This window comes from Varanus komodoensis, unplaced genomic scaffold (assembly GCF_004798865.1).
Source record: "Varanus komodoensis strain SLA01 unplaced genomic scaffold, ASM479886v1 scaffold1, whole genome shotgun sequence".
Lineage (NCBI taxonomy): Eukaryota > Metazoa > Chordata > Lepidosauria > Squamata > Varanidae > Varanus > Varanus komodoensis.
Window position 1 is genome coordinate 10,541,456 of NW_025335268.1, and position 27,620 is coordinate 10,569,075.

General features: G+C 41.3%; 2 protein-coding genes across 3 annotated transcripts; one reads left to right on the forward strand and one right to left on the reverse strand.

The window, feature by feature from the left end:
* The first annotated feature begins 1,515 nt into the window (after window positions 1-1,515).
* Window positions 1,516-15,675, forward strand: TRMT61B (tRNA methyltransferase 61B). 2 transcript variants are annotated; one of them, XM_044439107.1, is made up of 7 exons: window positions 1,522-3,162; window positions 4,756-4,858; window positions 6,245-6,435; window positions 9,829-9,920; window positions 12,797-13,020; window positions 15,204-15,275; window positions 15,450-15,675. In XM_044439107.1, the coding sequence occupies exons 1-7, from the start codon at window positions 2,299-2,301 to the stop codon at window positions 15,515-15,517; spliced, it is 1,614 nt and encodes a 537-aa protein (XP_044295042.1). In that variant the 5' UTR covers window positions 1,522-2,298; the 3' UTR covers window positions 15,518-15,675. The 2 variants fall into 2 exon arrangements, 1 of the variants encoding a protein (XP_044295042.1); XR_006415584.1 differs by lacking the exon at window positions 15,450-15,675 and having other exon boundaries at window positions 1,516-3,162; window positions 12,868-13,020.
* A 32-nt stretch (window positions 15,676-15,707) lies between these two features.
* Window positions 15,708-25,775, reverse strand: SPDYA (speedy/RINGO cell cycle regulator family member A). Its single transcript, XM_044439279.1, is given in 7 exon segments — window positions 15,708-15,817; window positions 17,704-17,735; window positions 17,737-17,993; window positions 18,972-19,143; window positions 22,756-22,841; window positions 24,295-24,353; window positions 25,129-25,775. Coding segments are annotated over 7 exon segments (924 nt in total). The 5' UTR covers window positions 25,358-25,775; the 3' UTR covers window positions 15,708-15,728.
* Window positions 25,776-27,620: the final 1,845 nt, after the last annotated feature.

Below are 27,620 nucleotides of genomic sequence, written 5' to 3' on the forward strand. Positions count from 1 at the left end.
CCAGAATGGAGAAAAGGAGAAACTAGTAAGTTGCTTTGCATTCCTTGATAAAAAAAAAAAAGTAAAATGGGACAGAAATGCAAACTTGTAATATCACCAAGAAGTAAATCTCATTGTGCTCAATGGAGCTTTATCAGAGTAAATGTCAGTACAAGAAGGCTGTTCTTTGACATGTACTGTCAAAGTGAGGCAGTGGGTTAGCAAGAAGAAGCCTTTCTCAGCTGTGGCTTTTCTGTTTATCTTCTCATTGTCAAATTTTTGTTTATCTGTAATTTCTTTAAAGTTTTTGCTGCTTTTTTTTTTTTTTGAAGTTCTGTGCTTTGGTTTGTGTCATAGTCTTGTATCTTTGCTTTTAAACAATAAAACTTCCTTGAAAAGATAATCTATAAATGGCAACATAGACTACAAGAGAGGGGAAAAATCAAGAATAAATGTTTTTAGGTCATAGATTCAAAGCATAAAGATGGTTAGAACTTTCCAGAAAGTTTAAGTTACAAATAATCATAATCAGCACAAAGAGGGATAGGAGGCAGAAGAATGGGAAAAGATGCAGGAAAGAATAGAGATGAAAGGAATTTACTAATCCCATCCCCCTAAGAAAACCAGTTTGTTGTCTGATATCAACAGGTATCTCAGAAATTACATAAGATTTAAAGATCTAGGATTAGCCTCCAGTTCTAATTGAGTCATTGTCAAGACAGCTAGAAATTAACAGGTATTCAGAAACCTTGACTAATATGATAGCAAAACACCATGAGGCTGTAAACTTATACCCACCTATCTGGGAGAAAACCCTATTGATGGACTCATTTTTCATTGGGCATACGTATGATGGTATGAATGGTGCTGAGTCTTGTGACTCTAAACATGCAAATTTCCTTGAGTATGGCTAAATTCACAGCCTGAATAAAATAAAAATACAAATACATTGTTTCTGGTGTTACATCTTCCTTTGCTAGTAAATATGCTAGCATACTTAGTTTTGCTTTATTATAGCTAGGTCTAGGGTGGGTGACTTGTGGCCCTCCAGGCATTTTAGACCACAGCTTTCATCAGGTCCAGACAGCACAGCCAGTAGTCAGCGATGATGAAACTTCTAGGCCAAAACGTTTGGAGGGTCACAAATGCCTACCTCTGCCCCAAATTCTTTTCGATTATCAACACCTGGCACAATCTAGTGCTGTTACACCTGGTCTCCTAAAGAGTGAGAAAATAAGGCGCCAACCACACAAAAGGTCAAAAGTACGGACAGGGTTGTTGAAGAAATGCTAAAAATGACACGAGTGCAGTAGTCATAAACGCAAAGCGAAAATCACGAGCGTTATTGCATGTGGCCAGCCATGTGAGATTAATTGTCGCGAAGCATCGACGTCATCCCTTGCGACTCCCATCTCTAGATTTTCTCTATTGGAACGACCAGTTGCTAATGAGGTAGTAGAATCGTCCCTATGCGGGGCGGGTTAAATGGAAGTTCATAGAGCTGCATGTAATAACAATTATTTTTAAAACGAGCAGACGGGTTTCGTTGCAGGTCTTTGAATTCATTCGACTGCCCAAGGCAAAATATTCACGTAAAGCCAGCCAGAGCAGGGCAGCTGTGCTTTTCAGTGCCATATCCAAGAAGCAAAACGTGATGAAAATGTAGAAATTTGTTCAATGTCTACTGACTGAAGATGTTAGGTGTTGCAGTGTCTGGGGGACGCTTCCAGTGAAGAAGACAAAATAAGAAAAACTGCATGGAGTTGAAAATCGTAGAGGTGGAGAAGGAAACATTTTAAACATCATGTGACAAGTAGAATTCGACCGATACAGGCGTATCGTGAGGAAGGCAGCACCTCTTCCATTTCTGCCTGTTACGGTTTAGAAGAACGAGGCGGCAAGCATTGCTCCGATAGTGAGAGAAGGATACTTTCATTTTCTGTTTTAGGGGAACAAGCCACTATTTCCAAGACTGCCTTCGGTTCACTTGGTGTTTCCGCTGCTTCTCGTTCGTTCCACTTTATCGCCGCCCACTTTGTGGCGCCTAATCAGAACCGGAAGCGAAAACGCGCGAGCTTTCTTAAACGCCCTTTGGTATCTTTTCAATTGGTTCCGCGGAGCTGCGAACCGAGCGACGCGCGCCGGGAGGAGGCGGGCCTGGCCGGGCCAGAGCGCGTTGGTTGGCGCGCCCTCGGAGACATGCTGGAGGTCCGCTGCAATGTCCGTGCTGCCGCGGATTGAGGCGAGCAAAGCAAGCGGCTGACTTGCAGGTATCCGGATCCAGGCGGGACATTTCCAGGAGAGGTGCTGCGGGTGGCCATGATGCGATGCTGGAGGGCAAGGCTGGCTCTACAGGCGTTGCGAGGGGAGACGTGGGCGGCTCTCGCGAATGAGGCGAAGGGGAAGCGTCGACCCTGGCGGGACGAGGGGGCATGCGGCCTCAGCCTCCAGGCGCGGGGGTCAAGGATTTGCAGCGATCCGCCGCGGCCGCAGCAAGACGGATCGCTGTGCCCGGGAAAGCACACGGCTCCGCTGCCTGCAGGCATCTTCCGGGACTCGAAGGGCCGGCGGTTTTCCAGCTCCGTGAGGAACGGAGACGGAGCGAACGAGCCCGAGGAGCAGGTCGGTCCTGCTGCAGCTCCGCGGGACTGCGTTAGGCTGACGGGGATTCGCAGAAGGAGGGCTTGGGAGAGATCCCTTTCCCCTTTGGAAAGGGTGAGCCGCCTGGTCCCCGAGGAGTTTCTTTCCCCGGAGGTCAGAGCCCTGCGGAGCGTCGAGCCCGAAGAAGCGCAGCGGCCGCAAAAAGAAGCGTTCGCTCTGGGAGAAGAGCCGGCTGCTCCTCTCGCGAACTCCCTTTCCCGGCCAGCACGCCCGGCCGCTCGAGACCCGATGCCCGAGGAGCTCCGGCGCGCGCCTTCCAGGAACATTCCCCTCCAAGTAGGGGATCTCATTCTAGCGGAGGTCCGCCGCAGTCGGAGCTCGGAGTTTAAAATGCTGACCAAACTCACCGCTGGCGGAACACTGAACAGCAACTGGGGGATGGTGCGGCACGCCGAGATTCTGGGCCAGCTCCCCGGGCAGATGTTCCGAACGACCGCGGGTCACCTGGTACTGGTCAGGAGGCCAGCCTTGGAAGAATTTGTGCTGCTGATGAAGAGAGGACCTGCCATCTCGTACCCGAAGGTAAGAGAGGCTGCAGCCGTCTCCCTTAACCTGGCATGCACCAGTGTTGGAGTATATCTCCCATCATCCCCAGCTGGTCTCTGGGAGCCCGGTTTGGGGTAGGCATATACGGAAGATGAGATAACCAGATCCCAAGCCATTTTTAATTTCTCCAGAAGCCTTATGCCCTAGGGGCGCAGTCCCATCTGTTGTGTTGAGCCCTCACTGCTTGTAAGCCTCGGACATTGGGCTTGTGAACATCCAGTTTAGCCCTGGAGGAGAACATCCAGTTTAGTACAGAAGGAAACTTCACTGCCCCACTTCTCGCACCTTACAATTTTCTGCTAAGGAGCTGCTGCATGTTGGAGTGGGAGGGAAAGAGGCTGGAGTGCCACAAGGATGCCTTTCTATCCTGGCAGCCCTAGTCTCTTTCTCTTTCAGCTCCCTTCCCACACACCCCGATCCCCACGTAGAGCTCCTTGTGTTCTGAAGCCAGAGCTCACTTCCAAACTGGAAACCCAAAGTATCTTACACCTGCTAAAGTTGGTCTAAGGCCATAGGAGCACAGTGTAATTGATGCACATCTGTTCAAAAGTAAGTGCCACTGAGTTCAGCAGGGCTCGGTTGTTGTTGTTATGTGCCATTCAGTCTTCTGACTGATGGTGACCCTATAGATGTCCCTCCAAAATGGCCTGTCTTTCACAGCCCTGCCCCGCTCTTGTAAAGTCACAGCGGGTCTTACTGCTAGGTAAATGGGTATAGTGTGGTGGCCTGCATCCACGAGCTCAGTGGGCGGACTCCACTCTAGCCAGTTGTGAATGGCAGCCCAAAGGCTGTAACTAACTTACCTATTCAGAGTTTGTGAAAAGGTGGTGTAAGTTTTAATATGGAATGAAGATAAAGCATATGGTAAGTGTGTGGGGTTTTGAATTTTAAAGCAGATTTTTTTTGGAGGGGAGGAAGCCATAACAGCATGGGAGCTATTTAGGTCACCATAGCCCACCTTTTGACTAATGGAAGTTTGGCATGGCTCCTACTTTAAGTACCAGTTTTTGAAGAACACAAGCAGAATATGCTATGCACTTAAGGCCTACTTATGGGTTTCCCATAGGCTGCTATGAGAACCAAAAGCTTAAATAGAAGGCTTTCTGACTGACCAAGCATGGCTTTTACAATTTGGAATCTTCATCACACAGAACCCATTTAAGGAACAGGGCTAAAAATTCAGAAACTCTTGCACCAGATATGAAAAGATGCTCAGATCATATACCATCTTCCTTTCTTCATGTCCCCAAGAGTATTGCTCCATTTACCTTAACAGTTACTTCCATGCAGGGAGAAATATATGTGGCATTAGTGCTTCCCTTTAAACTTAATTTTGGCTGCTGTCTGATGCACACTGATTTGGGAGTAGGTCGTACTGGTTTCTGTAGCCATGCTTAGGAGTGTGCTGTTACTCTATTTGCAGGAGTTGTATGTATACAGCTGCTCCAACTACTGTGGTCCATTTGCCTGTAGACTCAGTTTGATCTGTACTGAAACTGAACATGCAAATTCTGCTTGAATGACAGTTTATAAATATTTAGGATCTTCCTTTGTTCTCTTAACTTCTAGGATATGAATGCAATGCTGTTGCTAATGGATATCGGTCAAGGAGACGCAGTGCTGGAAGCTGGTTCTGGGTCTGGTGGTTTGAGTTTATTTCTATCAAGAGCAGGTAAAATGACATAGATTTCTTCTTCTTTCTTTAGGAAGCGTTCTGCGTACTTAGACTAGCAGTGGATTTTTAGAGCAGAAAGTGGTATTTCCCAACTTCTGTTATCTGATTTTTTTTTTAATCCAAGAAGTATCAGGGCTTATACTTGAGGCTTCCTGCGTGCAAAACGTGTGTGCTACAGCTAAGCTATGAGTTCCCCCTTATGGTGATCACACACCATTTTGCCCACAATGTCTTCAAATATATTTCAACACCCTAAAGAACCTTGGATTTCAGCTACTCCCTAGCAGGAAATATTTGCCCACTGAAAATGGATTGGTTAATGTACTTCTTGGCATAGTAATAATGCATCAATGTGAGTTTTAGTTAGGCAACTTGAAGAGAGAGCCAGTGTGACACAGCAGTTAGAGCACTGGACTGAGACTTGTGAGATCCAGGTTCTACTCCTCACTTGTCTATGAGGCTCACTGAATGATCTTGGGTCAGTCATTGATTTTCAGCGCAACCCACCTCATAAGGTTGTTATGAGGATAAAATAGAGATGAGAATTACATAAACTGCTTTGGGTTCCTTGAAAGAAAGAAAAGCTAGGATTTAAATGTAGTAGTAGTAATTTTCAATATCAGAAGTGCAGTGTTAAAAATCAGGCCTTGGGGTTCTTTAATCAATATCCTGCTTTTTCTCCAAGAAGTGCAAGATGTTGTACATGGAGTGGATTAGGTAGAAAGATGGAAGCTAGCCTAAGGTTATCAGTAGGCTTCATGGCTGAACATAAATTTATTACCAGGCTTCCTTAGCATAGGAATATCACTCTAGCCAGTACAGCACACTGGCCCACTTAGTGCTTCCTTGAATATGTGAAATTAACATTTAGTGCGTCTTTTCATTTCTATATATTAGTGGTTGCTTCCATCAGAGGACTGTGCTGAACGAGTTCCTAATCACCTGGGCTGCAGGCACCTTGGATTACATATAATGCATCTTAAATGGGGAGGGGGTCACTGAGCCCAAGGTCTTCAGGACTATAAACAAGTTGCTTTTCTGGAACTGGAGCATTCTCAAAAGGATCTCCTACCACTCATGTTTATTTAAATTACTGATCAGTTACAATCCAGGTAATCGACTAGCAGGACAGTCCTTATGCATAATTATTCAGAAGCAAGCTCCCATTCTGCTAAGTGGGACTTAATAAATAAGTGTGTTTAGGAGAGCATCTTAAAATCTGCTTAATCGGACAGCCATGTTAGCTGTTATGCCTTAAGTCCTCATTGTATTGAAAGAAAGACAGTTTGCAGCAGTCCACTGCTTCATTTCTTGTGTGATTTAACTTTTTATAGAAAGGAAGAGGACAGCAATTAGCTTCAGTACTATGTTATTTATTTTCAGTTGGGTCACAAGGACGTGTTACAAGTTATGAAGTCAGGAAGGACCATCACATAACGGCAAAGAAGAATTATCAGACCTGGTGTGATGCATGGAAAATAAGGCATACTATAGAGTGGCCAGATAATGTGGATTTCATTAATGAAGACATTTTAACAGCAGGAGAGTATTTGAAAACTATGACTTTTGATGCAGTAAGTTTGCCTTTTTAGAAAGGAAAATATGATGCTTTACCACTCTTCAAGAATATAGTGGGACTAAGAAGAGAATTTATCTCTTCTCAAAGGCAGAAAACAAGTCTTCAATAAAATCTGGGATCTGCAACATGTTTTTGTAAATGGATTTTCAGTGTTTACCATTATAATTTCTTAGCACCCAATAGGTAAAATATAGTGCCTCAATTTTTATTTTCATAATTCTTAACCTTTTCCCATAGGTCTCCAGACCCCTAAAATTTAAGTAAGACAAAAATTACCATTAAAATGGTTAATTAAAAAAACAGAAGAACAGCAGTAGTAAATCAACTACATAAACCTGAGCTGATCTAAAACTCAGTTTCACCAAAAGTAGTAGTAAGAGGGCCTGATGCCTAAGGTAGCATAATCAGCAACTATTCCAAGGGGAACTGAGGCAATATGACTTGAAAGGCCCTGTCCCTGGTAGTCAGCTATCTAACCTGATAATGGGAATACCTAGAACAGGACCCCAGTTGACGATCTTAGGGCAAGTGCAAATGAGAAACGTTCCCCCAGATGTGTTTTTAATCATTAGCTTACATCCAGAAATGTATCCAGAAAGGAAAGAGGGAAAGGTCCATTCCAACTGAATTCAAGCAGCCTCATCCCTCAGTTACCGTCACTGTGGTAATTTAGCAGGACTGAGAAAAGATGCTGCCCTTCACCCCATAGCATTTGAAAGCAAAAGCATCCCAGTGAGCATACAGGTTTCTTTACTGCTCACAGTTCTCTGGGCAGGGACCTATTCAGAAAAAAGCATCACATGGAAGAAATCTTGATTCAGATACTGCAAATTGTTCTGCTGTTTGGGTTTGGGTTGTCGTGGGCTGATTGGAAAGGACATCTTGTTGTAACCACATTTTGCAAGACAACAAATTGGAAGAGTTTTTACTGTCCCAACTTACCATGACTTTTATCCCAATTAGCCTTCTGGGATCTTTTGATCACTTGCTTTCCCATTTTTCTATATCATTTATACTGTTTACTATACATTGTATATATTAGGTGCAGGGGCACTCAAGACAGACAGGTCATAGCAGAGAGCTCTGACAAAAGGTGATCCATTGGAGAAGGAAATGGCAACCCACTCCAGTATCTTTGCCATGAAATTGCTATGGACAGTATCCAAAGACTAAAAGTTGAGCCCCTCAGGTCAGGTGTCCAGCGTGTTACAGAGGAAGAGCAGAGGGCTAGTACTAGTAGTGCCAGAAAGAATCAAGTGACAGGGTGAAAGCTGAAAGGACACTCTGTTGTGGATGTACCTGGTGGTGAAAGGAAAGTCTGATGTTGTAAAGAACAATACTGCATAGGAACATGAAACACAAGATCTATGAATCAAGGTAAGTTGGATGTGGTCAGACATGAGATGTCAAGACTGGACATCAACATCTTGGGAATCAGTGAATTAAAATGGACAGGAATGGGTGAATTTAATTCAGATAACCATCATATACTACTGTGGGCAAGAATCCCACAGAAGAAATAGAGTAGCCATCATACAAACACTGGCTTCCTCGGCTAGGAAACAGATGAGCACTGCCCCCTAGAATCAGGCATGACTGGACTTAATGTCAAGGGGAAACCTTTACCTTTTACATCGTCAGTAGAAGAGTAGGAAAAGCAGTACTGGGACACAATCTCCAGAATAACAGAATTGCAGGCATGGTTTTGAAGAGGCAGAGGAACTAGAGATCAAATTGCCAGCATATGCTGGATCATGGAGAAGGCTAGGGAGTTCCAGGAAAACTTCTACCTTTTCTTCTTTGACTAAGCTAAAGCCTTTGATTGTGTGGACCACAACAAATTGTGGCAAGTTCTTGAAGAGATGGGAGTACCAGACCATCTTATTTGTCTCTTGAGAAACCTGTATGCAGGTCAAGAAGCAACAGTGAGACCTGGACATGGAAATACCGATTGGTTCAAAATTGGGAAAGGATACAGCAATGCTGTATGTTGTCACCTTTAGATGCAGAGTACATGATGCGAAAGTTTGGGCTAGATGAATCCCAAGTAGGAATTAAGATTGCCGGAAGAAGTATCAACAGCTTCAGATATGCAGATGATACAACTCTAATGGCAGAAAGTGAAGAGGAACTAAAAAGCCTCTTAATGAGAGTGAAAGGAGAGTGCAAAAGTTGCCTTGAAACTAAGCATCAAGAAAACTAAGATTGTGGCATCCGGTCCTATCACTGCCTGGCAAATAGATGGGGAAGAAATGGAGGTAGTGACAGATTTTGTATTCTTGGGCTCAAAGATCACCGCAGACAGTGACTGCTGCCAATAAATTAAAAGTTGCTTGCTCCTTGGGAGGAAAGCTATGGTAAATCTAGACAGCATACTAAAAAGCAAAGACATCACCCTGCCGACAAAAGTTCGTATAGTCAAAGCTATGGTTTTTCCAGTTGCAATGTATGACTGTGAGAGTTGGACCATAAGGAAAACGTGAGTGCCAAAGAATTGATGCCTTTGAATTGTGGTTCTGGAGAAGACTCCTGAGAGCCCCTCGGACTGCAAAGAAATCAAACCAGTCAGTCTTAAAGGAAATCAACCCTGACTGTTCTTTAGAAAGTCAGATACTGAAGATGAAACTCAAATACTTTGGCCACCTAATGAGAAGGAAGGACTCACTGGAGAAGAGCCTAATGCTGAGAACAATTGACGGCAAAAGAGAAGGGGACGGCAGAGGTTGAGGTGGCTAGATGGGATCACTGGGGTGGTCGGTGTGGACTTGGGTGGACTCCAAGGGATGGTGAAGAACAGGAAGGCCTGGAGGAATGTTGTCCATGAGGTCATGAAGGATCGGACATGACTTAGCAACTAAACAAAACCAAACATTGACAGTTATCTGAAAATTTTCTCAACCAGAGTTGATGACACATAGCAAGACTCCTTTTGATTGATCCCCGTTTCAGAGGCTCAGTTATTTTAGTATTTTTTAGGTCAGTCTATCCTCAGCTCAAAGATAAGTCCTCCTTGGAACACTGACCAGATAGCTGCTCTCTTCCCCGAGATACTCACTCAAAATACATTCTAGCATTGCACCTGGTTGCCTACCTCCTGAGGTTTCTCAAGGTTTGTACAATATATGTATTAGCTTGTCACTTACTGTGATAGGCTCTGTCAAAGTAAATAAGACCATGTAAGTGATGAGAGGCCGGCCTCCTGATAATCTGGATGTGTTTGTGTCTGACATTACAGTTTGTGGCCTTAGGCTGATACAAACATTGTGGTGTCTCATGCTAAAACTTGTAACAGGCATCCTTACATTTGAAATATATTTTCTAATGTAAGTGCATGTTAGAATTGATTGTATTCTCTTTTAAACTTTCTTAAAATATGTTTCTTCTTTAGGTAGCTTTGGATATGTTGAATCCCCAGAATGCCTTACCTGCAATTTTCCCAAGTCTTAAACAAGGAGGTGTTTGTGCAGTATATCTTGCAAAGTAAGTATTGTGTCTTCACATTTGTAACTTTAAGAATGTAAGAAAGCCCTGCTGGAGCAGACCAGGAGCCTGTCTAGTGCAGCACTCCTTTCACATCATGGCAAACCAGCTGCCCACAGGATCTCTCAAGCAAGACGGATGCAAGACCTTCATCTGCCCAAACTCCTCAGAAATTGATGTGTGTGCAGGCATGCTGTCTCTGATCATGGAGGCAGCACATAGCCTGCAAGGCTAGCAGCCATTGAGAGTCTCCTCCATGAATTTGTCCAATTCCTCCATGATTTTGCCCCCTTAAAGCCATTCAGATCAGTGGCCACCACTACTTCCTGTAGCAGTGAATTCTATGGTTTAACCATGTGTGATATGAAGTACTTCCTTTTAGTTGTCCTGAATCTTCCACCAATCAACTTCATGGGATGACCCTGGGTTCTACTGTTATGGGAAAGGGTGGAACATGTCTCCCTCTCCCTTTCTCCACAACATGCATAATTTTAAATACTTCTGTCATGTTGGGCAGCTGGTTCTACTGTCATATTGCTCTGACAGTGACGGAACTCTTCCTGATATCTTGCCTGATTCTGGGTTGTCACAGCTTGATTTGATTATTCTGTCTGCTATCAGCAAGAAGAGATCTTGACCTTCCTCTTTGTGACAGCCTTTGAGGTACTTATAGAGGGATATCATGTCCCCCCTCAGTCTTCTCTTTTCAAGGATGAACATGCCCAGTTCTCTCAGTCTCTCCATATAGGGCAGTACTTCTAAACCCTGGATCATTTTTGTTGCCCTCCTCTGGACCCTTTCTAATTTTTCTGCATCTTTCTTAAATCTTGGTGCCCAAAACTGAACAGTATTCCAGATGAGGTCTGACTAGTGAGTATATGGGAACTACTATTACTCATGATTTGTAAGTAATACTTCAATTAATGCATCCCAAAATAGCATTTGCCCTTTTGGCAGCAGCATCATGTTGTTGACTCATATTTAGCTTTATTCCCCATCTTGTATTGATGCATTGGGTTTCTTTTTCCTAGGTGGAGGACTTGGTACTTGTCCTTACTGAATCTCATTTTGTTGCTTTCAGCCCAGTGTTCAAGTTTATCAAGATCACCCTGGATCTTCGTTCTGTCTTTTACAGTGTTTGCTATTCCATCAAGTTTTGTATCATCTGCAAATTTGATTATCTTTCCTTGTACTTCCTCATCTAAATTATTAATAAAGATGTTGAAGAGCACTGGGCCCAGGACTGAACCCAGTGGCACCCCATTCGTTACCTCCATCCAATTTGAGAATGTGCCATTGATGATCACTGCATGTCCAATTTAGCTACCAATTTTGGATCAACCTTATAGTTTTTCCATCTAGTCCAGTTTTTGCTAATTTTCTTATCAGAATGTTGTGTGGCACTATATTGAAAGCTTTGCTAAAGTCTAGTTTATGTCCACAGTGTTCCCTCTGTCCTTTCAGGTGGTTAGCCAGTCAAAAAATGAGATTAAATTAGTCTGATAGGATTTATTTTTAATAAATCCATGCTGGCTTCTAATAATGACTGTATTTTCTTCAAGATGCTTGCAGATGGATTTTTAATCATCTGCTCCAAATTTTTTCCAGGGATTGATGTCAAACTAACTGGTCTGTAGTTCCCAGGTTCATCTTTTCACCCCTTTTTGAAGATAGCCCTTCTCCAGTCATTTGGCACTTCTCCTGTTTTCCTAGATTTATCAATGATAATAGCCAGTGGTTCTGAGAGTTCCTCCACTAGCTCTTTTATGACTCTGGTGTGGAGTTCACTGGACCCTGGAGATTTGAACTTGTTTATTCCATCTAGGTATCCCTGGACCATTTGTCTGTCAGTCTTGGGCTGCCATCTTTCAGCTTGTGCTTCCTTTTGGTTCTAGACTTTGTTGTGGGTGAGGAAAAGTAGGAATTGAATGCCTTTTTCTTGTTGTCTGTTGTCACTCTGTTCTCCTCTTATATACATGTGGATGGCAATCTTGGAGTTTCATTTTCAGTTCCTTTCCTAGTTACTGTATGCCTAACATCGTTTGCCTTTTTCATGACAGCTGTGCTCTGGGTCGATATTTCCATTTTCGCAGCAGCTGACCTCCACATTCCCAAAACAACTTTCTTTATCACTGAATTTGTAATGGCATCATGCACTTGTTTAAGACAGCCTTAAAATTTCTTATACCATGAAAGAGTATTTAACCCAGCTCCACCTCCCACACAGAATATCGAATCGGAAGCAGATCATGGTTTGTAAGTGGTAGTTAATGATAGTTTCACAGTTGGACAGCATGGAAATTATGGCATAACTTGCTTGCATTGGGTGTATAAGAGGATGGTTAAGTATATGTTCACAGGACTTATTTTGTTCACAAGGTTTCATTTGGACTGGTTTAATAATGCTATTGTAACATACAATTGCATATATAATTATATATCCAATTGGATATATAATTGCATAGATTCTTTTGCTTAGGTGGAAAGGCAAGATAGAAATATTTTAAAGAAATAACACTAAAATCAGCCCAATCATTTTTGCTGTCATTGTTTTCTAGCTCCTAATAGGTGATAACTGTTGCTAACAAGGTATGTTTTTATAGTATGAGTTCTTTAGGTAAGTAGACTTTTGTAGTCAAGAAGAAATCTTTTATTCACAGTACATTTTGCTTAAGTTTTGAGTTGGTCACAGTCAAATCTAAATATAGTGCATTGAAACTGCACATTTGTGCAAGTTGCTTTGGAAATAAGCCTTCCCGATTGCATTGGGACAAATCTCTTGACTAAATGAGCGTAAGATTGGGCTGCAAACTGTTGTATTATACATTTATGCACAGATTCACTGGCAATATGTGTAATTTGAGTTGTTCTTCAAGTATTACCCAGGTTATTGAACTGTTGGAAGCCATCCGGACCAGAAAGTTAACCCTTTTTTGTGAAAATATAGTGGAGGTGACACACAGAAATTGGTTAATATTCCCAACCACATGGAGAAATGGTGGAATTTTCCAAAATATGGAGGCTATGCAAAATGTGAATGATGAATCAACTTGCGATGATGAAAATGAAGAGGCCCCTGCCGAAGAAAGAGAAGATGATGGTATGGAACATGTTCTAGTGGAATCTTGTTTTGTGACAGTAAATGGAACACTGCAGACCCCATTGTAGTGCCATTGATAGGAACTTTATTGTAAAATATAGTTGGATCCTCTGACTACTAGCAAAGTGTTGCTGAATTTGTTAAGCCATTCACCATACGTAGTCTGTGAGGGCTACTGCTTGCAGTTGTTGTCCCTTTTGGGTGGGGACATGTAGGAACAGGAAGAGGGATCAGGCTGTCCAGAGGAGGAGGTAAATTAACCTCAGATGGAGTTCAAGTGCACCTTGTATCTTAAGTATGATGCTTGAGGAACCCAGGATGCTGGCTGTATGTGACTTCAGTTTCCATGCTGAACCTGCCTCTGGAGTACCAGCTCAGGACATCATGACCACAGGACTGTCTGTCATTGGCCCAACACATGAATAATGGCAAATCTTTGATTTGGTCTTTGAACCAAGCAGTAAGATGAATAATATGAAAATTGGGTGGGTTGAGGAGACTTCATTGTCATGGTCTGACCACTTTCAGGTAAGATTTTAATTCATAGTAGTCCTCCTTGCAGGGGTGGGGTTGAGGACTGAGATTTAGATAGTGTGTCCCAAGAGATTGATTGAATCCAATGGATTTCTGAATGCTTGTAGGGATTTTTCAATAGAGAAAGCTGGTGATCCAGCCAAGTCCCTAGTTCTGCTATGAAACCAGATGATACAGAGGACCATCACCTCAGTTGTACCTGAATATCCACTCTTATGCTGTAGAGCCAAATCTGCTCTTTGATATACTGGGGAACTCTGGTTAATGAAACAAACTGGATGACTGCTGAAGTGCAATTTGCAGAAGGCATGCAGTGATGACAGCAGACCAGACACACAAACATGCCTATTTACATTGCATCCTCAAGTAGGCATCCAGCAGAGCCCTTTTGCTTTGTTCTGGAGCTGCTCACTCTCTCCCCAGCAAATGGGGTTGAGGTTCTCTCTAAGACCCACTGCAAACTTTTTGCATCACAATTTGAAGACGAAGATACTTGGTTTTGCAGCAGACTTGATGCTGCAGTTTGTAGAACTCCAGTCAAGGTGCCTGACACTTCCATCTGCTCAGTTTTGTGCGATCAATTTCAGTTGTTGCAACCTGATGATGTGGACAGGATGCTTGCAGTAATGAGACCGGCAGTGTGCCCTCTGGATCCTTGGTACTCCTGCCTAAGTGGGATGACTGGGTCAAAGGAGCAAAAACTGCATCTGTAAGAAAGAATTATTTCTACTGGCCTTAAGGAAGCAGTAGTGCAACTCCTGCAACTTTCTTCAGCACTCCTGGAGAAACCTACTCTGGACCCAAAAGTACTTGACGATAACTGTTCAATTGCATATTGTCCTTTGTACAGAAGGTTCTTGAGATGGTCCTGGTGGTAAGCACTCTTGGAGGATACTGATTCTTTACAACATTTCTACTCTGTGTCTTGGCCCGATTGCACAACTGAATTAGCCTTGGGCACCTTGATGCATGACCTTTGTTGAGAGAGGAATGGGGAGTACAACCTTGATAAATCTGTTTGATCTCTTGTCAGTTATGGATATCATCAACCATGGTATTCTGTTGGATGGACTCTGCAAGGTTGATTTCAGAGAACAGCACTGATTATTATTCTGACCCTTGGCAATGGAACAGTGGTTGCATGTAATACATTTACTTGAAAAAACTGCTGTGGCTGTCTACTGGCTACCAGGCTAAACTTTAAGGGCTTGGTACTAGTGTATAAACTCCCAGCTTTATAGGACCAGGATATGTGAGAGGGCATCTTCACACTTGCAAACTGGTTTGGTCCCTGGATGACATGTTCTTGGTGGTTCCCATATAGGCATGTGGCCTGATTGCTTTTCTGCAGATAAATTCCAATCAGTGCAGTGGCTCCACTTCTCTGGAACCCTCTGCCTCTCAAAGTTAGGCAGGCCCCAATATTGCATTGTTTTTGGTGGTACTTAAACTTCATTATTTCAGGAACTCTTCCTGAACTAACCAGCTACAGTTTTTATAGATTCTGTTTTAACATATTGTTGAATTCCCTTTATCCATTTTTATCTCGTATTGTTCACTGTCTGTAAATATGGAGCAGCATATAAATACTGTAAATAAATAAAATGGAATTAAATGTGTTGGATAACAATGTTTTAATTTTATTTCAGCATCTTTAATTTCTGACAGTGCAAAACCACCTTACATTGCCAGACCATACCCATGGCAAGTTGGACACACAGGTAAAAAAAAAAAAAGCCTGGCAAATATTTTGTAAGCTATACACTCATTATTACAGTTGTATTTTCCATAAACTAGTAATTTTTTCCAAAAGAGAAAAATATAAATTAAAGCTTATTATATGTACCTACTAATATAATGTATTGCTAATATAGACATCTTTTCCTCCAAATTAGTCTTTCTTGTCAAGCTACGGAAATTTAACTCGGCATATCCAAAGACTGCTGCAAATGATATATCCTGACTTGAAGACTGCACTCCACCAGAATGAAAACTAAATAATCCTCATATATACAATTAAGAGTAAGCCAGCTTTAATTTATATTGACTAGATAATTGATACTGTATTGATAATGTATTGAAACATAAGAGAACTTAACATAATAAATGTTTTGAAAAACATCGTGTTTTGTCCAGAAGACTAATTTAATCAATTTCTAAACTTCAAGTGTGTTTTATTCTTCATTTCCAGTAAACCAAAGCATGGATTCATCTTGACTGCTATAGCAATTTTTTCTTCCTTTGTTAGGTAATTTGTTGCAATCTATGAAAAATCAGGGAAAGAAATTCATATTGAAAGAATATGGGGGCTTACAACACTGTTTGGTCTATGTAATCAGGAAAGCTTCCATTTATGGGAGCAATGGAGAATACAATTGGGATGCTAAATTTCTATTCTCCAACTAGTCACAAAAGACATATAGGGAATTAGCTCCATTTGTTGTTGTCCTCCATGTATTTCATTTCATTTATTTTTGTATTTCTTTTCAGATAAAAGTGGGTAACTTGAAAGCCACTGTTGGCTACTCCTATGTATTGCATATCTTCCCATGTAATTAAAGCACAGAGACATTGCTCATCAATTTATAAATAGGGGGCAGTATCCAACTGTATCATTCTGCTACAAAATCCAACTAAAGTTACATTTGCACGTGTATGTTTATGCAACTGCTTGCGCAAACATAATGCATACATGCTAGAGCTATTTGAACTTGTAGAATATTGCCTAGTATATTCAAAATAATACACTTTTCACATTACATTTAACTTTTCCAGTATTCTGCTACTCTTTCTATGCTAGCTCCTCATGGAGTCTAATTTTTGGCCTTTTTCTTAAACTCAGTACTTACAAAGTTACACCCATGTGCATTCTAATAAATTTGATGTTTATTGTAGACAAATCTGCTCAGTGGCTTTGAGATTGGCCAATAGTCAATTAATGGTCTAGCCATGCACCAACTAAACTTACATTTGTCTGCTAGTTTATTTAAAAGATTTATTAGGGATGTTTTAGGGTAAACCAAAACAGACAAGGTTTAAATAAATGCATGCAATTTTGCAAATTCACGATTTGAGCAGGCAAGAAAAGCATTCAATGATGTGGGTGGGAGGAACAGGACAATCTGTAGGAACCACAGAACCGTGACAGATTTCTGCTTGGAGAAAATTTGGAGGACAACAAATGACATCACACAGGGTGAAGTGAACTCTGCAGCCTCCCTCCCCCATTCATTCATTTGTTTGTTCGTTCGTTCATTCAAAACTTGTAAAAATAAATCTAAGACAAGGATGCATAGTTGATGGGGCACATGTGACTCCCTCAATTTTGTGCATCACTCACTGAATTCTGTGGTGTTCAGAGTATGTTTTGGGGTGTTGAAAGCCTTCCCCAGCCCCCAAACCACTCCTGCAATGGATCATCAAGAGGTAATGACTATAACCTATGTACAGAGCTTAAAGGATGCAGTAAAGCTTCTGATTCCACAACTACAATGTACGAGACTTGTGATTGCTTCCATTATCATTCTTTAGTCTATGCACCTAGAAACAAAGTTCCACACACTTGTCCCTTGCTGGATTGAGAATCACAGATGCAAACAGCTATTGAACACAGGTTGCACAACCCAATTCAGCAGCCAAGTCTGTGCTTCAATTTGCCTTTTTAAAAAGTACTGGAATTCTACCAATATTGGGAAAAAGAACAGGGCCCAACTCAATCCATCCTTCACTATTGATTTCCTGCAAAATAGCTGCTTTCCAAAAGTGAGTGAGTGTGTGTTTCTAAAGGATTGAGCATTTCATAGTCTTGGCCACTTGTTTGTATACTCTGTTACACAGAGTTGTGCTCTGACTATTCATAGGTTACTAATGTTTTTAGACTGTAACCTGTAAATGTCAAAGTGGGATTTGTAGCACACAAAATTTAGTGACAAAGGAGTTCATTTAATTGTTGATTGCAACTATAGAAAATGTGACAGTATTTTAAACTTAGTACAGAACAACTACATTTTGTAGCTTAAGTGTAGGCATTTGAAATGCTACCAACTACTACATAAAAACTGTGATCCCTAAGCATATTTAAAAATAAGGGGAACTGACCTGGGTACTGTAAATCTAGTTTACATACCAATAATGCTAACCGCATCATACCTTGGGTGTAACAGCAAGATGGTGATTCAAGAATTATCAGCTTGAGAAGAGTCGTGCAGTCCCTGAGTTACATGTTGCTCCATCATTTCCAGACTGCCACTGGAGGAAGAGGATGATAATCCTAGCCTTATATATCTTGTTTTTTTCCCACAAAGCAAACAATCTGCAGGTGTGGCATTAGGACCACGAGGCAGCTGTACTTCATCCCGGCTATTGTTTCTTCTTGCTCCACTATGATGCAGGGAACGTTCCCGCTGCCATATATAATGTGTTGGAGCAATAGCCATGACCTGCATTAGAGAATCATGGTTCTGAAATTGAGCAATATCAGAACAAAAAGCAAGCAATTACTGCACAGCAATCGTAAAGCTAGTTGATGAAGTTGGTTTTCTTGGTTATCGATAAAACTGTTTCAGGGAAGATTGAACCTCGCAGAAATGAGCACTGTACTGCTATTTATTGGGGTACTTTTCAGCACCTGGGAAAAACAATTTCCCTCTGCTGAGAAAATCTAATTAGGCCTAGTTTCCAACAAAATGGCTTTTTTAATTAACACAGACCACAACAATAGATTTCTCATAGTTAGAACAACTGCATTTTTTGTAGTTTTTTCAATTTTTATTATCTAATTCCATTTTTAAATTTTGCTAATCTGATTTTGATTATTTGTACTCATAATCCTCAAGACGTGCAGGCTGTTGGGCATCCTGTGGAGGGTGGGAAGATCACAGAAGGGAAGGTTGCCTCCATGCTCCTCTCACTGTGCAGAACTAAGTGTGGCACTTTGGAGTGGAAGGGAAGGAGGGGAAGGACACTGAGGTGCTGGCAGGCTATATTATTTTATGGATATTGGTGCTATAAATTTGTATATTGCATTTTCTGTTTCATATACTGAGTATAAAAGGTATCTATAATGGTTTCATATTTTTCAGCAGTTGCTAATGTTAAATTTTCTGAAAAAGCACCCAGATTGTTGAAGAGAAATTATATGATAGAATTTAATGAAAACATGGCAAACATCAGCAATAAACTGAAGCAGTCGAAGCACCACCAAACTTACAAATTGCCTCTCCAAGAAAGTTAGGCTAAACTAACCTCCTCGGCATCTTTTTAACATGACTGGTGAAGACAATATTGCTCTTTCTAGCTTTTAATAGTTAATGCAATGTTCTGTTTTCATCCTCAATTCCCAGTTTTAAAATACGTCCTGAAAAACAGGATGCTGCTCATTAAAATGTAGTGCTCAAGTTATATATATATCCCCTTACCTCGTCACAACAGCGTCTGCTTACAATTGCCCTATAGTCCATCTTGCTCCAGAGTTCATCCCTTAGAATTAAGAAATCTGGAAAAAGCTTTCTCCAGGATTTTCCTAAAGCCCATGGAAAAATCTCATACTTTGACTCTTCGTCATCTTCTTCCACTGTATTTGCCAGGTACCTATAATGATGTGCACTATGACTGATTTACATTGGTTTTAAGACAGATGAGTACCACTAAGTCCTTATTCTAGCTTTTCTTCCATCACACACACACACACACAGTCAAAATTCAAAAGTAATTTAATGTGAATCGACTTTACCAAACTTATTTTTACAGCCAGGATGAAAAAACTAATTACCTTGTCTGAGACTAATCAAAAGTCAGAGCTGTACACACAGGCAGCAAAACATCCAGAACTTGAAACTGGAGAACACCGCATCCTGAAATCTCAAATTATACTTTTAAAGAGAGCAGGTTTCTATCTCTTACAGGTTTGAACATGCATGAACTATGCTTAATGAATTATCAAAAGTCGGGGAGTTGGCTCAATAAACATGCCATGATTCAGTGGATGGAATTCTTGTCCCTCTTCATTGGTAGCAGAAACCAAATGATGCACATCCAGCTAATACCCGAACCTAAGTTTGTATAATTTATACAGGTCAGGCTGGTGCAGAATGTTGATAGTTCCTAATGCAGAAATTTTATACAATTGTTTCTAACCATAGTGCAGAGGCCTGCCCAAAGTTCAATGCCAAAAGCATCTGCTTGAGATAGATTTCACAGACTGAGAATTTTTGACAGTATACTGCTTGTTTATCTTGCCCTTATATCAAGACAGTAATTCATGTAATGTGGGCTATTTTGTCTAATTCATATATAGCTATAGGCTAGGACTGTGCCTCAAAAGTATTCAGGCTGCTTTGGAATCCTGAGTTTGTCAAAGGCAAAGCAGGCTGGTCCCAAGAAGGGTGTTTATGTTCTATACCTTTTGGGCAATTTGATAAATTTTTGTAACATCCCTTCAACATCATCTATAATTAGGAAATGTCAGGCTGTGCAAGTTGGGGGCATGGGGAATAATTCGATGACTAACCGTTGTACCTTCCAACCAGAGAATGAAATTATAAGGGCTTTCCTTTTACTTCTGATGAGCAAGGACCTAGAAATAACATTAGAGGCTGTTTCTTTGGCCTTTGTGTGTCTGCCTGGCAGCAGCAGCAGTAGCAGCACCTAAGGAGCTCTGGTAAACTTGCCTTTCGTGTCCTGTTCCCATAAGCTTCCACTAAGAATGCTACGCAGGCACAGCCAGTGCCAGATGTCAGCTTTTTCCAGACAATGTTTAGCCATTGCCCAGCCTCACTTACAGAATTGCAGTGGGTGCCCAAATGACATCCTCTCATGAACCTCTCCTGTTTGCCTATTGTTTGTTCCATCATTTTTTTAATCATAGAAAAATCCACTAAGGAAGAAAAAAGTACATAGCTGCACAATGCTTTCTGACTGCAGAGAGAGGGTTCCCACTGAATGTGAAATGCACCATCTGTGGCTTTGTTTTCCATAGCGCAGAAAGTACATAGAGGGCATCATCTTCCTGCTAAAGGTGGTGCATGCTGCAAGGTTGTTATAGGGGGCCATGAGTTCAAATCAGACCAGTGATGCATGCACCCACTGGGATGCACTACCTGTTTTAATGATCCCAGATACGCCCTCACTTTCCTTGTCAGTCGCTGGTGCCATGGCCAAAGAACGGTACAAGAGTGGGGATGCAGGGGGTCACTTGAGTTCAATCACTGGTTGAAGACCCAGTACAGCCACCCTCAACTGTGGTGCTCTGCTCGCTTTTGGTGCCTCACTTTGGCACACTTCTCAAGTTCTCCCCTACAACCCAAATCACTTTCCCTCCAGGCAGTGGGAGCTTTTCTTTTTCTGTTTTCAGAACACGTCGGGCATGCTGTAGAAGGGCAGTTGCACCAGCTATTTTCATTTCTCCGGTTGGCCTCTAGATGGCCATATAAACCCAGAGACACACCAGAAAAATTAAAATGCTCAAGGCAACTGGGGCTTTGTTTTGCAGTGTTTCCTAAACTAAATTAAGGGCTTGCTTGCTTTTTTAAGGAGAGCAAGCAAGAAAGATGCAGCTCCTGGTAAGAGACAGGAAAAGAACAGCAGTAAAAGAAATAATACCAGTATGAAAGAAAGAAAGAAAAGAAAAGGCAAGGGACTGAGTGGTGGGGGGAGGGCGAGAGAATGAGAGAGAGAGAGAGAGAGAGAGAGAGTATGCCTTGGGGGTAATTTGCAGGAGTGGGTCCCCAGGTCCACTCATCCTGGGGCCCTTCTCTGCCTGAAGAGGAGGTAGCCTGGGCTCTGAAGGTGTGGCCATCAGCAGGTGGGGAAGTGGGGCGATAGTATACTTGGTGAACACCACCACACCTTGCGCTTTTCAAAAGGCATAAGGTGTTGCCCACTAAGCAGTGTTTTTAGCAACTCCTTCCTTTGCCTCATCATGTCCACATCAACTTCACACTTTCTAAAAATTGTGATGTAAGTAGCTCAAGAAACAATACATTTAACAGCCTCATCTTCTGATTGTGCATCCCCAGCTGCCTTGAGCCCTTTGTTGGAAAACGGCAGGATATAAATCAGAAAAAAAAAATCAGCTTTGTACCTATTTCCCAGTTATTTAGCAGATTTTATCCTGAGAAGAATATGCTTGCTAATTTTATCTGAGTATATACCTTGGGACATGCATGCATTTTATCTTGATAAAAGTGGAAACTGTTTGTAATATTAAACAGAACTCCAAGAATATATACAGAACAAGAAAGAGAGACTTAATCTTTCAGATGGTAAATATTACTAGAACTCTACAGTGACCAGAGTTTCAGTATACAGGTCTGATAATATAAGCTGTAGTTTTACACCTCTGTATACACACCAATACAGTGGTACCTTGGCTCACAAACTTAATCCGTTCCAGGACTCTGGTCGTGACCCAAATTGGTCGTAAGCCCAGTTAAATTTCCCCATAAGGTTCAATGTAAATAAAGTTAATCCATTCTGTAACCATTTTTAAATCAGAAAAATGTGAAGCAAAGTGACAACAAACAAAGATCATGGCCATCTCCCCCCATCCCGAGCACAAGCGCGGCCATCTCCCCGCCACTCCAGCACAACCGAGATCGTGCCTGTCATCCCTGCAGGCTCCCGTCATCCTGGCACACTGGGGGTGGGGGGGAGAGATGGGCGTGATTGCGGGCACACTGGGGGAGGAAGAGATGGGTGCAAATGGCACGCTGGGGGACAGAGAGACAGACGCGAATGACGCGTACTGGAGGAGAGACTAGCGCGAATGGGGCGCGCTGGGGGTGGGGAGATGGCCGCGATCGTGCTGGTTGGGAGGGAGGAATGGCCGAGATTGCGCCTGTCTTTCCTGCATGAATGCGCCTGTGATCACGCACGCCTTCCCTGCACAAAAGCAACTGCGATCTGTGGCCATCTCCCCACTGGGAGGTGGGGTGGCTGTGATCTTGGTTGCCACCCAATGCGGAGTTCGCGACCCAAGTCAAAATTTTAATGACATTTTTGTTCGTTACCCAGTTTGTTCATAAACCAAGGCGTTCGTGAGCCGAGGTACCACTGTATATTAGTCTCTAAGACCCCATCCTAAATATCTGATGGGGCAGCAAGGCTTCTTTCTGACCACAATTCTCTCAAATAGCAAAATCCAGAGAGAACACTGTTGATTACATTTAAATTGAAATCATGATATTTAGAGAATATACTTACAGTGCAACAAAGAAATTAAGTCTGGTGTGTTCATTTATATTGTAGCCAGCCCTCTTGAAATAAACAAAAGTCATTGCCAAAAGATACTGTTGGAAAAGATAAAATACTGATGTTAATATCCCTTTTTCATGTTTTTCTTAAATGAAAAGACTATCTTTTAATTATTTGGTAACATCAATGGGAGAAATATTTTCACCTATCAGGAAAAATGCACACTTTATTGCAATGAATGGAATCCAGCATGGACAATCCAGTCCATGTTAATGCAAGGTCATATTTGTGAAAACTAGGATATGATAACAGCAGAACAACAACCCTTTTTGGCAGCATACAAACTAAGACACCAGAAACAAATTTAAACAATAAAACAGATTATAAACAGAAGAAAAAAACTCCTAGCAGCAGAGAAGCAGAACTCCCGCATACTAAAGCCAATGAAAAACCATATGGAGAAGAACGTTTTCACTGCCTGCCAAAAATTAAAACAGATGAAGTTCATACAGCCTCCTCTGGGAGCAAAAAGCACAGCTGAGGTGTTGCCTCAGAAAAGGCCTATCCGGCTTTTCCAGCAAATATAGCTTCTCTTAGTGGAGAGAAATATAACAATGCCTCAGAGAAATCAATGGCTTTCTCACTATAAGATTGTAACCTCTGAGCAGGTCATAAAGGAGGAAATGGTCTTTCAGATATCCCGGCTCCAACCAACACTTTGAATTTGGTCTGAAAACAAACAAAATGCCATTGCTGTTGGTACATACTATTGTAAATCATCCAGAAAGCTTCAGCTGCTGGGTTGCATAGAAATGAAATTGAATAAATAAATATATAAGATCAATGACAATAAAGGAAAATGAGCTGTTCTTTCAGAACTGTTCCCTGTTTCCCTTTCCCCCGTCCCTTATGTCTAACTAGAAAAACAACATATCTCCATAAAGTTTTCAATCATAGAAGATTAATGTCAAGGTTAAAATTAAACTTTTTTCAGCACCTAAAGGCAGATTGTGATTAAGTGCCTCTTTACTTAACTCATCAAGTAGGACCTGATGGAGTTAACTAAACTGGGAGTGGCAATTCAGCCAGTTTTCCTGAGATCATATCTAAACCTGTCTCTGCCCCACCCCCCTGTAGAATGTCTAGGAACTTTCTTAAAATGAAATAATCTTCCTCTTTTTCAATCTAGAGTCATCCCTGATTAATAAGTAACATTTAACTGTACACATATACTAAGAAGCTAGTCCTGCTGATATCAATGGAACTTAAATAAATAAATAAACTTCCCAATAAACAAGTTTAGGATCACCATTTGATTTTATATTTAAGTAGTAGTAGCAGCATGTTGTTCTGTAAATTAAGCAGTATCTAATTCACATTATTTTCAAAAGCATTGACATATTCATGTTATCTGAAACAATGGAGTTGTTAAGGTAAGTTCTGCCTGTGTGAGGCTGGATTTAAGCTAATACGTGTAGGCTGCAACAGGAGAATAAGATTCTCAGTACTTAAGATTGTAATGACATTCAAGACTACACACAGCTTTACCTTGTCTGCAATTTTACAGCAACAATCCATCCACAAGAAATCTTGAATTAAATCATCATCTGTAAAATAAGGCAGCTATGACAGACCAGCTATATGTTTTTGAAAAACACAGGAAGCATTGGTTAAAAACACCTCTGTACAAATCAAGTATCATTCTTGAAAAATTACTGGTTTCCTGGGTAGATAGCATCCTACTGTCTGAAGAAAGAGGATGCTTTCATATAAAAGCAAACATCAAAAACAAGGGAAATGACTATGAAGACATAATGGTACTCTTTATATCTGGAGTGGTACAGCTTGCCTTCCTACTCCTTTCCTTCCAGAATTGTTCTCTATTACCTACATAATAATCTCCACGGACATGTAAGGTGCAAATCTATGCATGTTTAGACAGGAAAAAGTCCCTCCCAGCAGTACCAACTTAGCAGTGCTGACTGTGGAATGCTGGGAGCTATGTGACATTTTTCTGTCTAAATGTACATAGGATTACACTTTTAGTCTCAGTTTATTCAGGCCTTAAAGTTAGCAATGTATATGTATCTGCATTCTGTGAACACAGGATTTATATCTATTGTACATGCATGTATGTCTGTATCTCATAAGAACTAGCATGATGTAGTGAAAAGAAATTTGGGTATGGAGGTATGAGATGAAGTTTCAAGTTTCAATCTGTGCCTTCTAGCTCAGTCTTGACTAAATACCTTGCCCATTTTTTTCTCTTTCCCACACAGACACGCATGGTAGTCATAGATAATAGATACGTCCTACTAAAATAGGAAATACGCAAACATATAGATTTAGTGCATTTGAACAAACGACAACCCAGGAACCTACCAAATAACTTAAAGAAAGCTGTCATTTCCTGTCGCTGAATAACTAGACATGAACCTTTTGGATGTTTTGCTTTGGTATTAATGTTTTTCCCACAAATCTCCTGGCTGTCTTTAAATTTAGGACGTTTAAGGCCAAGACCTTTTTTTTGCTGATATGATCTGGTTGCAGTTGATTTTATATGGACAGTGACACTGGGAGGTGTCTGGCAGCAGCTCTGGTTATGCTTCATTTTCTAATGAAGTAACCTGTTAAACATTAAATTGGCAGAACATGAAAAAGGGATAAGTCTTCTCTATGTTTATTTTTCACATTATAAGAAAATGCAATAAAATTATATGCACATATAATACACATACACATATACACATTTCCACTTTACCTTTCAGATTTTTTTTCCTCATTAGAGGTCTTTGCCTGCACTGCAATTGTATTTCACCTACCTAACCAATCCTGATTGTAAAAAGGGGGGGGGGGAGAGGTGGGGGGACTTTGCCCAAAGGAAAGTAATGAGGAATAAATGTAAACAGCTTTAAAAGAATACCCTCACAAATGTCAACAGCATGAAGGTAAATCATATACACATTTGAATACTTTCACATACAGGTAAATGCTCAAACAGGAAGAACCTTCTTTTCGTACACAATGCTCATTAGCTGTGTTTCAACACAGAATGGCATAAGCAAAGGCAGCAGGGAAATATAGTGTCTATTTATGCTATTTATCTTTCCATAACAGGTTTGTTTGTTTGTTTGTTTGTGGTAGTTCAGCTCCATTGCCGTTTCCCTCCACCTGTGGTGTGGAAAAGTGGTGGTATTTGCATACAAGGCAAATGCCATAACAAAATACCCAAGAAGGCTATAACCCTGTGCTTTAGAAGCAGGAAATTTCTGCCATATGTGGGACTCCATAGGCCACGACAAACCTACAAATATGGCTGCTATAAATGGCCAGGTGTGTGCAAGATATGAAAATGGTGTCCATTTTCACACACACACATATGCACAGTTAAATTGGTTGTTGTTATCTGCCATCAAGTTATCTTCATGAAGGAAAGTCCTCCTATCCTATCCATGACATTCCTGCTTAGCTGTTCCAAATTTAAGGCTATAGCTTGCTTTATGGAATCAATTCATTCTCTTATTTGGTCTTCCTCTTCTTCTGCCTTTGACTTTCCTTGGCATGACAGTCTATTCCAGTGAGTCTTGCCTTCTCATGATGTGTCCAAAGTGTGACAGCCTCAGTTTTGTCAGGTTTGCTTCTAGAGAAAACTCTGGTTTCATTTTATCTAGAACCCACTTGTCTGCCAAGGGTATCTGCAAAGCGCTCCTCCAGCATCAAGTTTCTAACACCATAGTATGGTGTCATCCACATATCTTAAACTAGTGATGTTTCTTCTGCCAATTTCTACTCCTTCCTTCTTTTCTAATCCGGCTTTCCTTATGATGTGTCCTTCATACAGATTGAACAAATAGGAAGATAAAATACATTCTTGCCTGACATCTTTGCCTATGGGAAACCATTCTGTTTCTTCATATTCTGTCCTAAACTGTAGCTTCTTGTTCATGTAGTGCAGAAGCACACCCATTTCTTTCAGGACCATTTATAGCTTCTTGTGATTCAGACAGTCAAAGGCTTTGCTGTAGTCTATAAAGCACAGACTGGTCTTTTTCTGAAATTCTTTGGTGTGTTGTAATTTGGTGTGTTGCCAATGTAAATTTGCAATATCATCTGTAGCGCCTCTTCCTTTTTGAAATCCAGTGTGGACATCTGGCATTAAGCAACTAACATAATACTCTAATAAAATATTAAAGGTTATTAAATGCCCTCTTCATAGAAGGCAGTCTTAACTTGCCACAAAAAAGGGCATGCTGGGAGTTACAGGACTTTTTTCTGTCTAAATATACATAGGATTTAACTCCCTTGTTTTCAAGAAAGCCTTTCACCTTCCACTCTGCGTGGTATTTGAAGGAAGCTGCAGTCCTGTGAAGGGACAAGGAAGCACTTTTGGAAGTGTTCTGTTGCTCCCTGAAAATAACCATTAAAATATAGTAGTCGCACTCCCCATGCAGATGACAGGACTTGGCCTACACAAGATGTGATAATCTCAGGCTTGTGTTATTCCTCCAACCGTACCCCCCCACCCCACCCTATCACCATTAAACCTGCCAGCCAAAGACTACCAAGTTTTTGGCCTAGCAGCTCCAAGCTACACACCAAATTTATCAATATAAAAATTACCTCAGATTTACACGGACTACATGAGCAAAGGAAAACAGGGCTACATGGGGTAAGGAAAATCTGTCCGCCTATCCAAAATCTCCTCAGACCAACAACTTCCTGCACAGAAGGAGCTCAACTCCTGCCAAGGCAGGGAGCTACTCCCCTGCTTTTGCATCCAATCCAAACACAGGCATGACGGGTCTTAGCCAATTAAAGGATAAGGGCCTCCTCGAACTCCTCTCCCAACCTAGGAATGTCTTAAAGCATTCAGC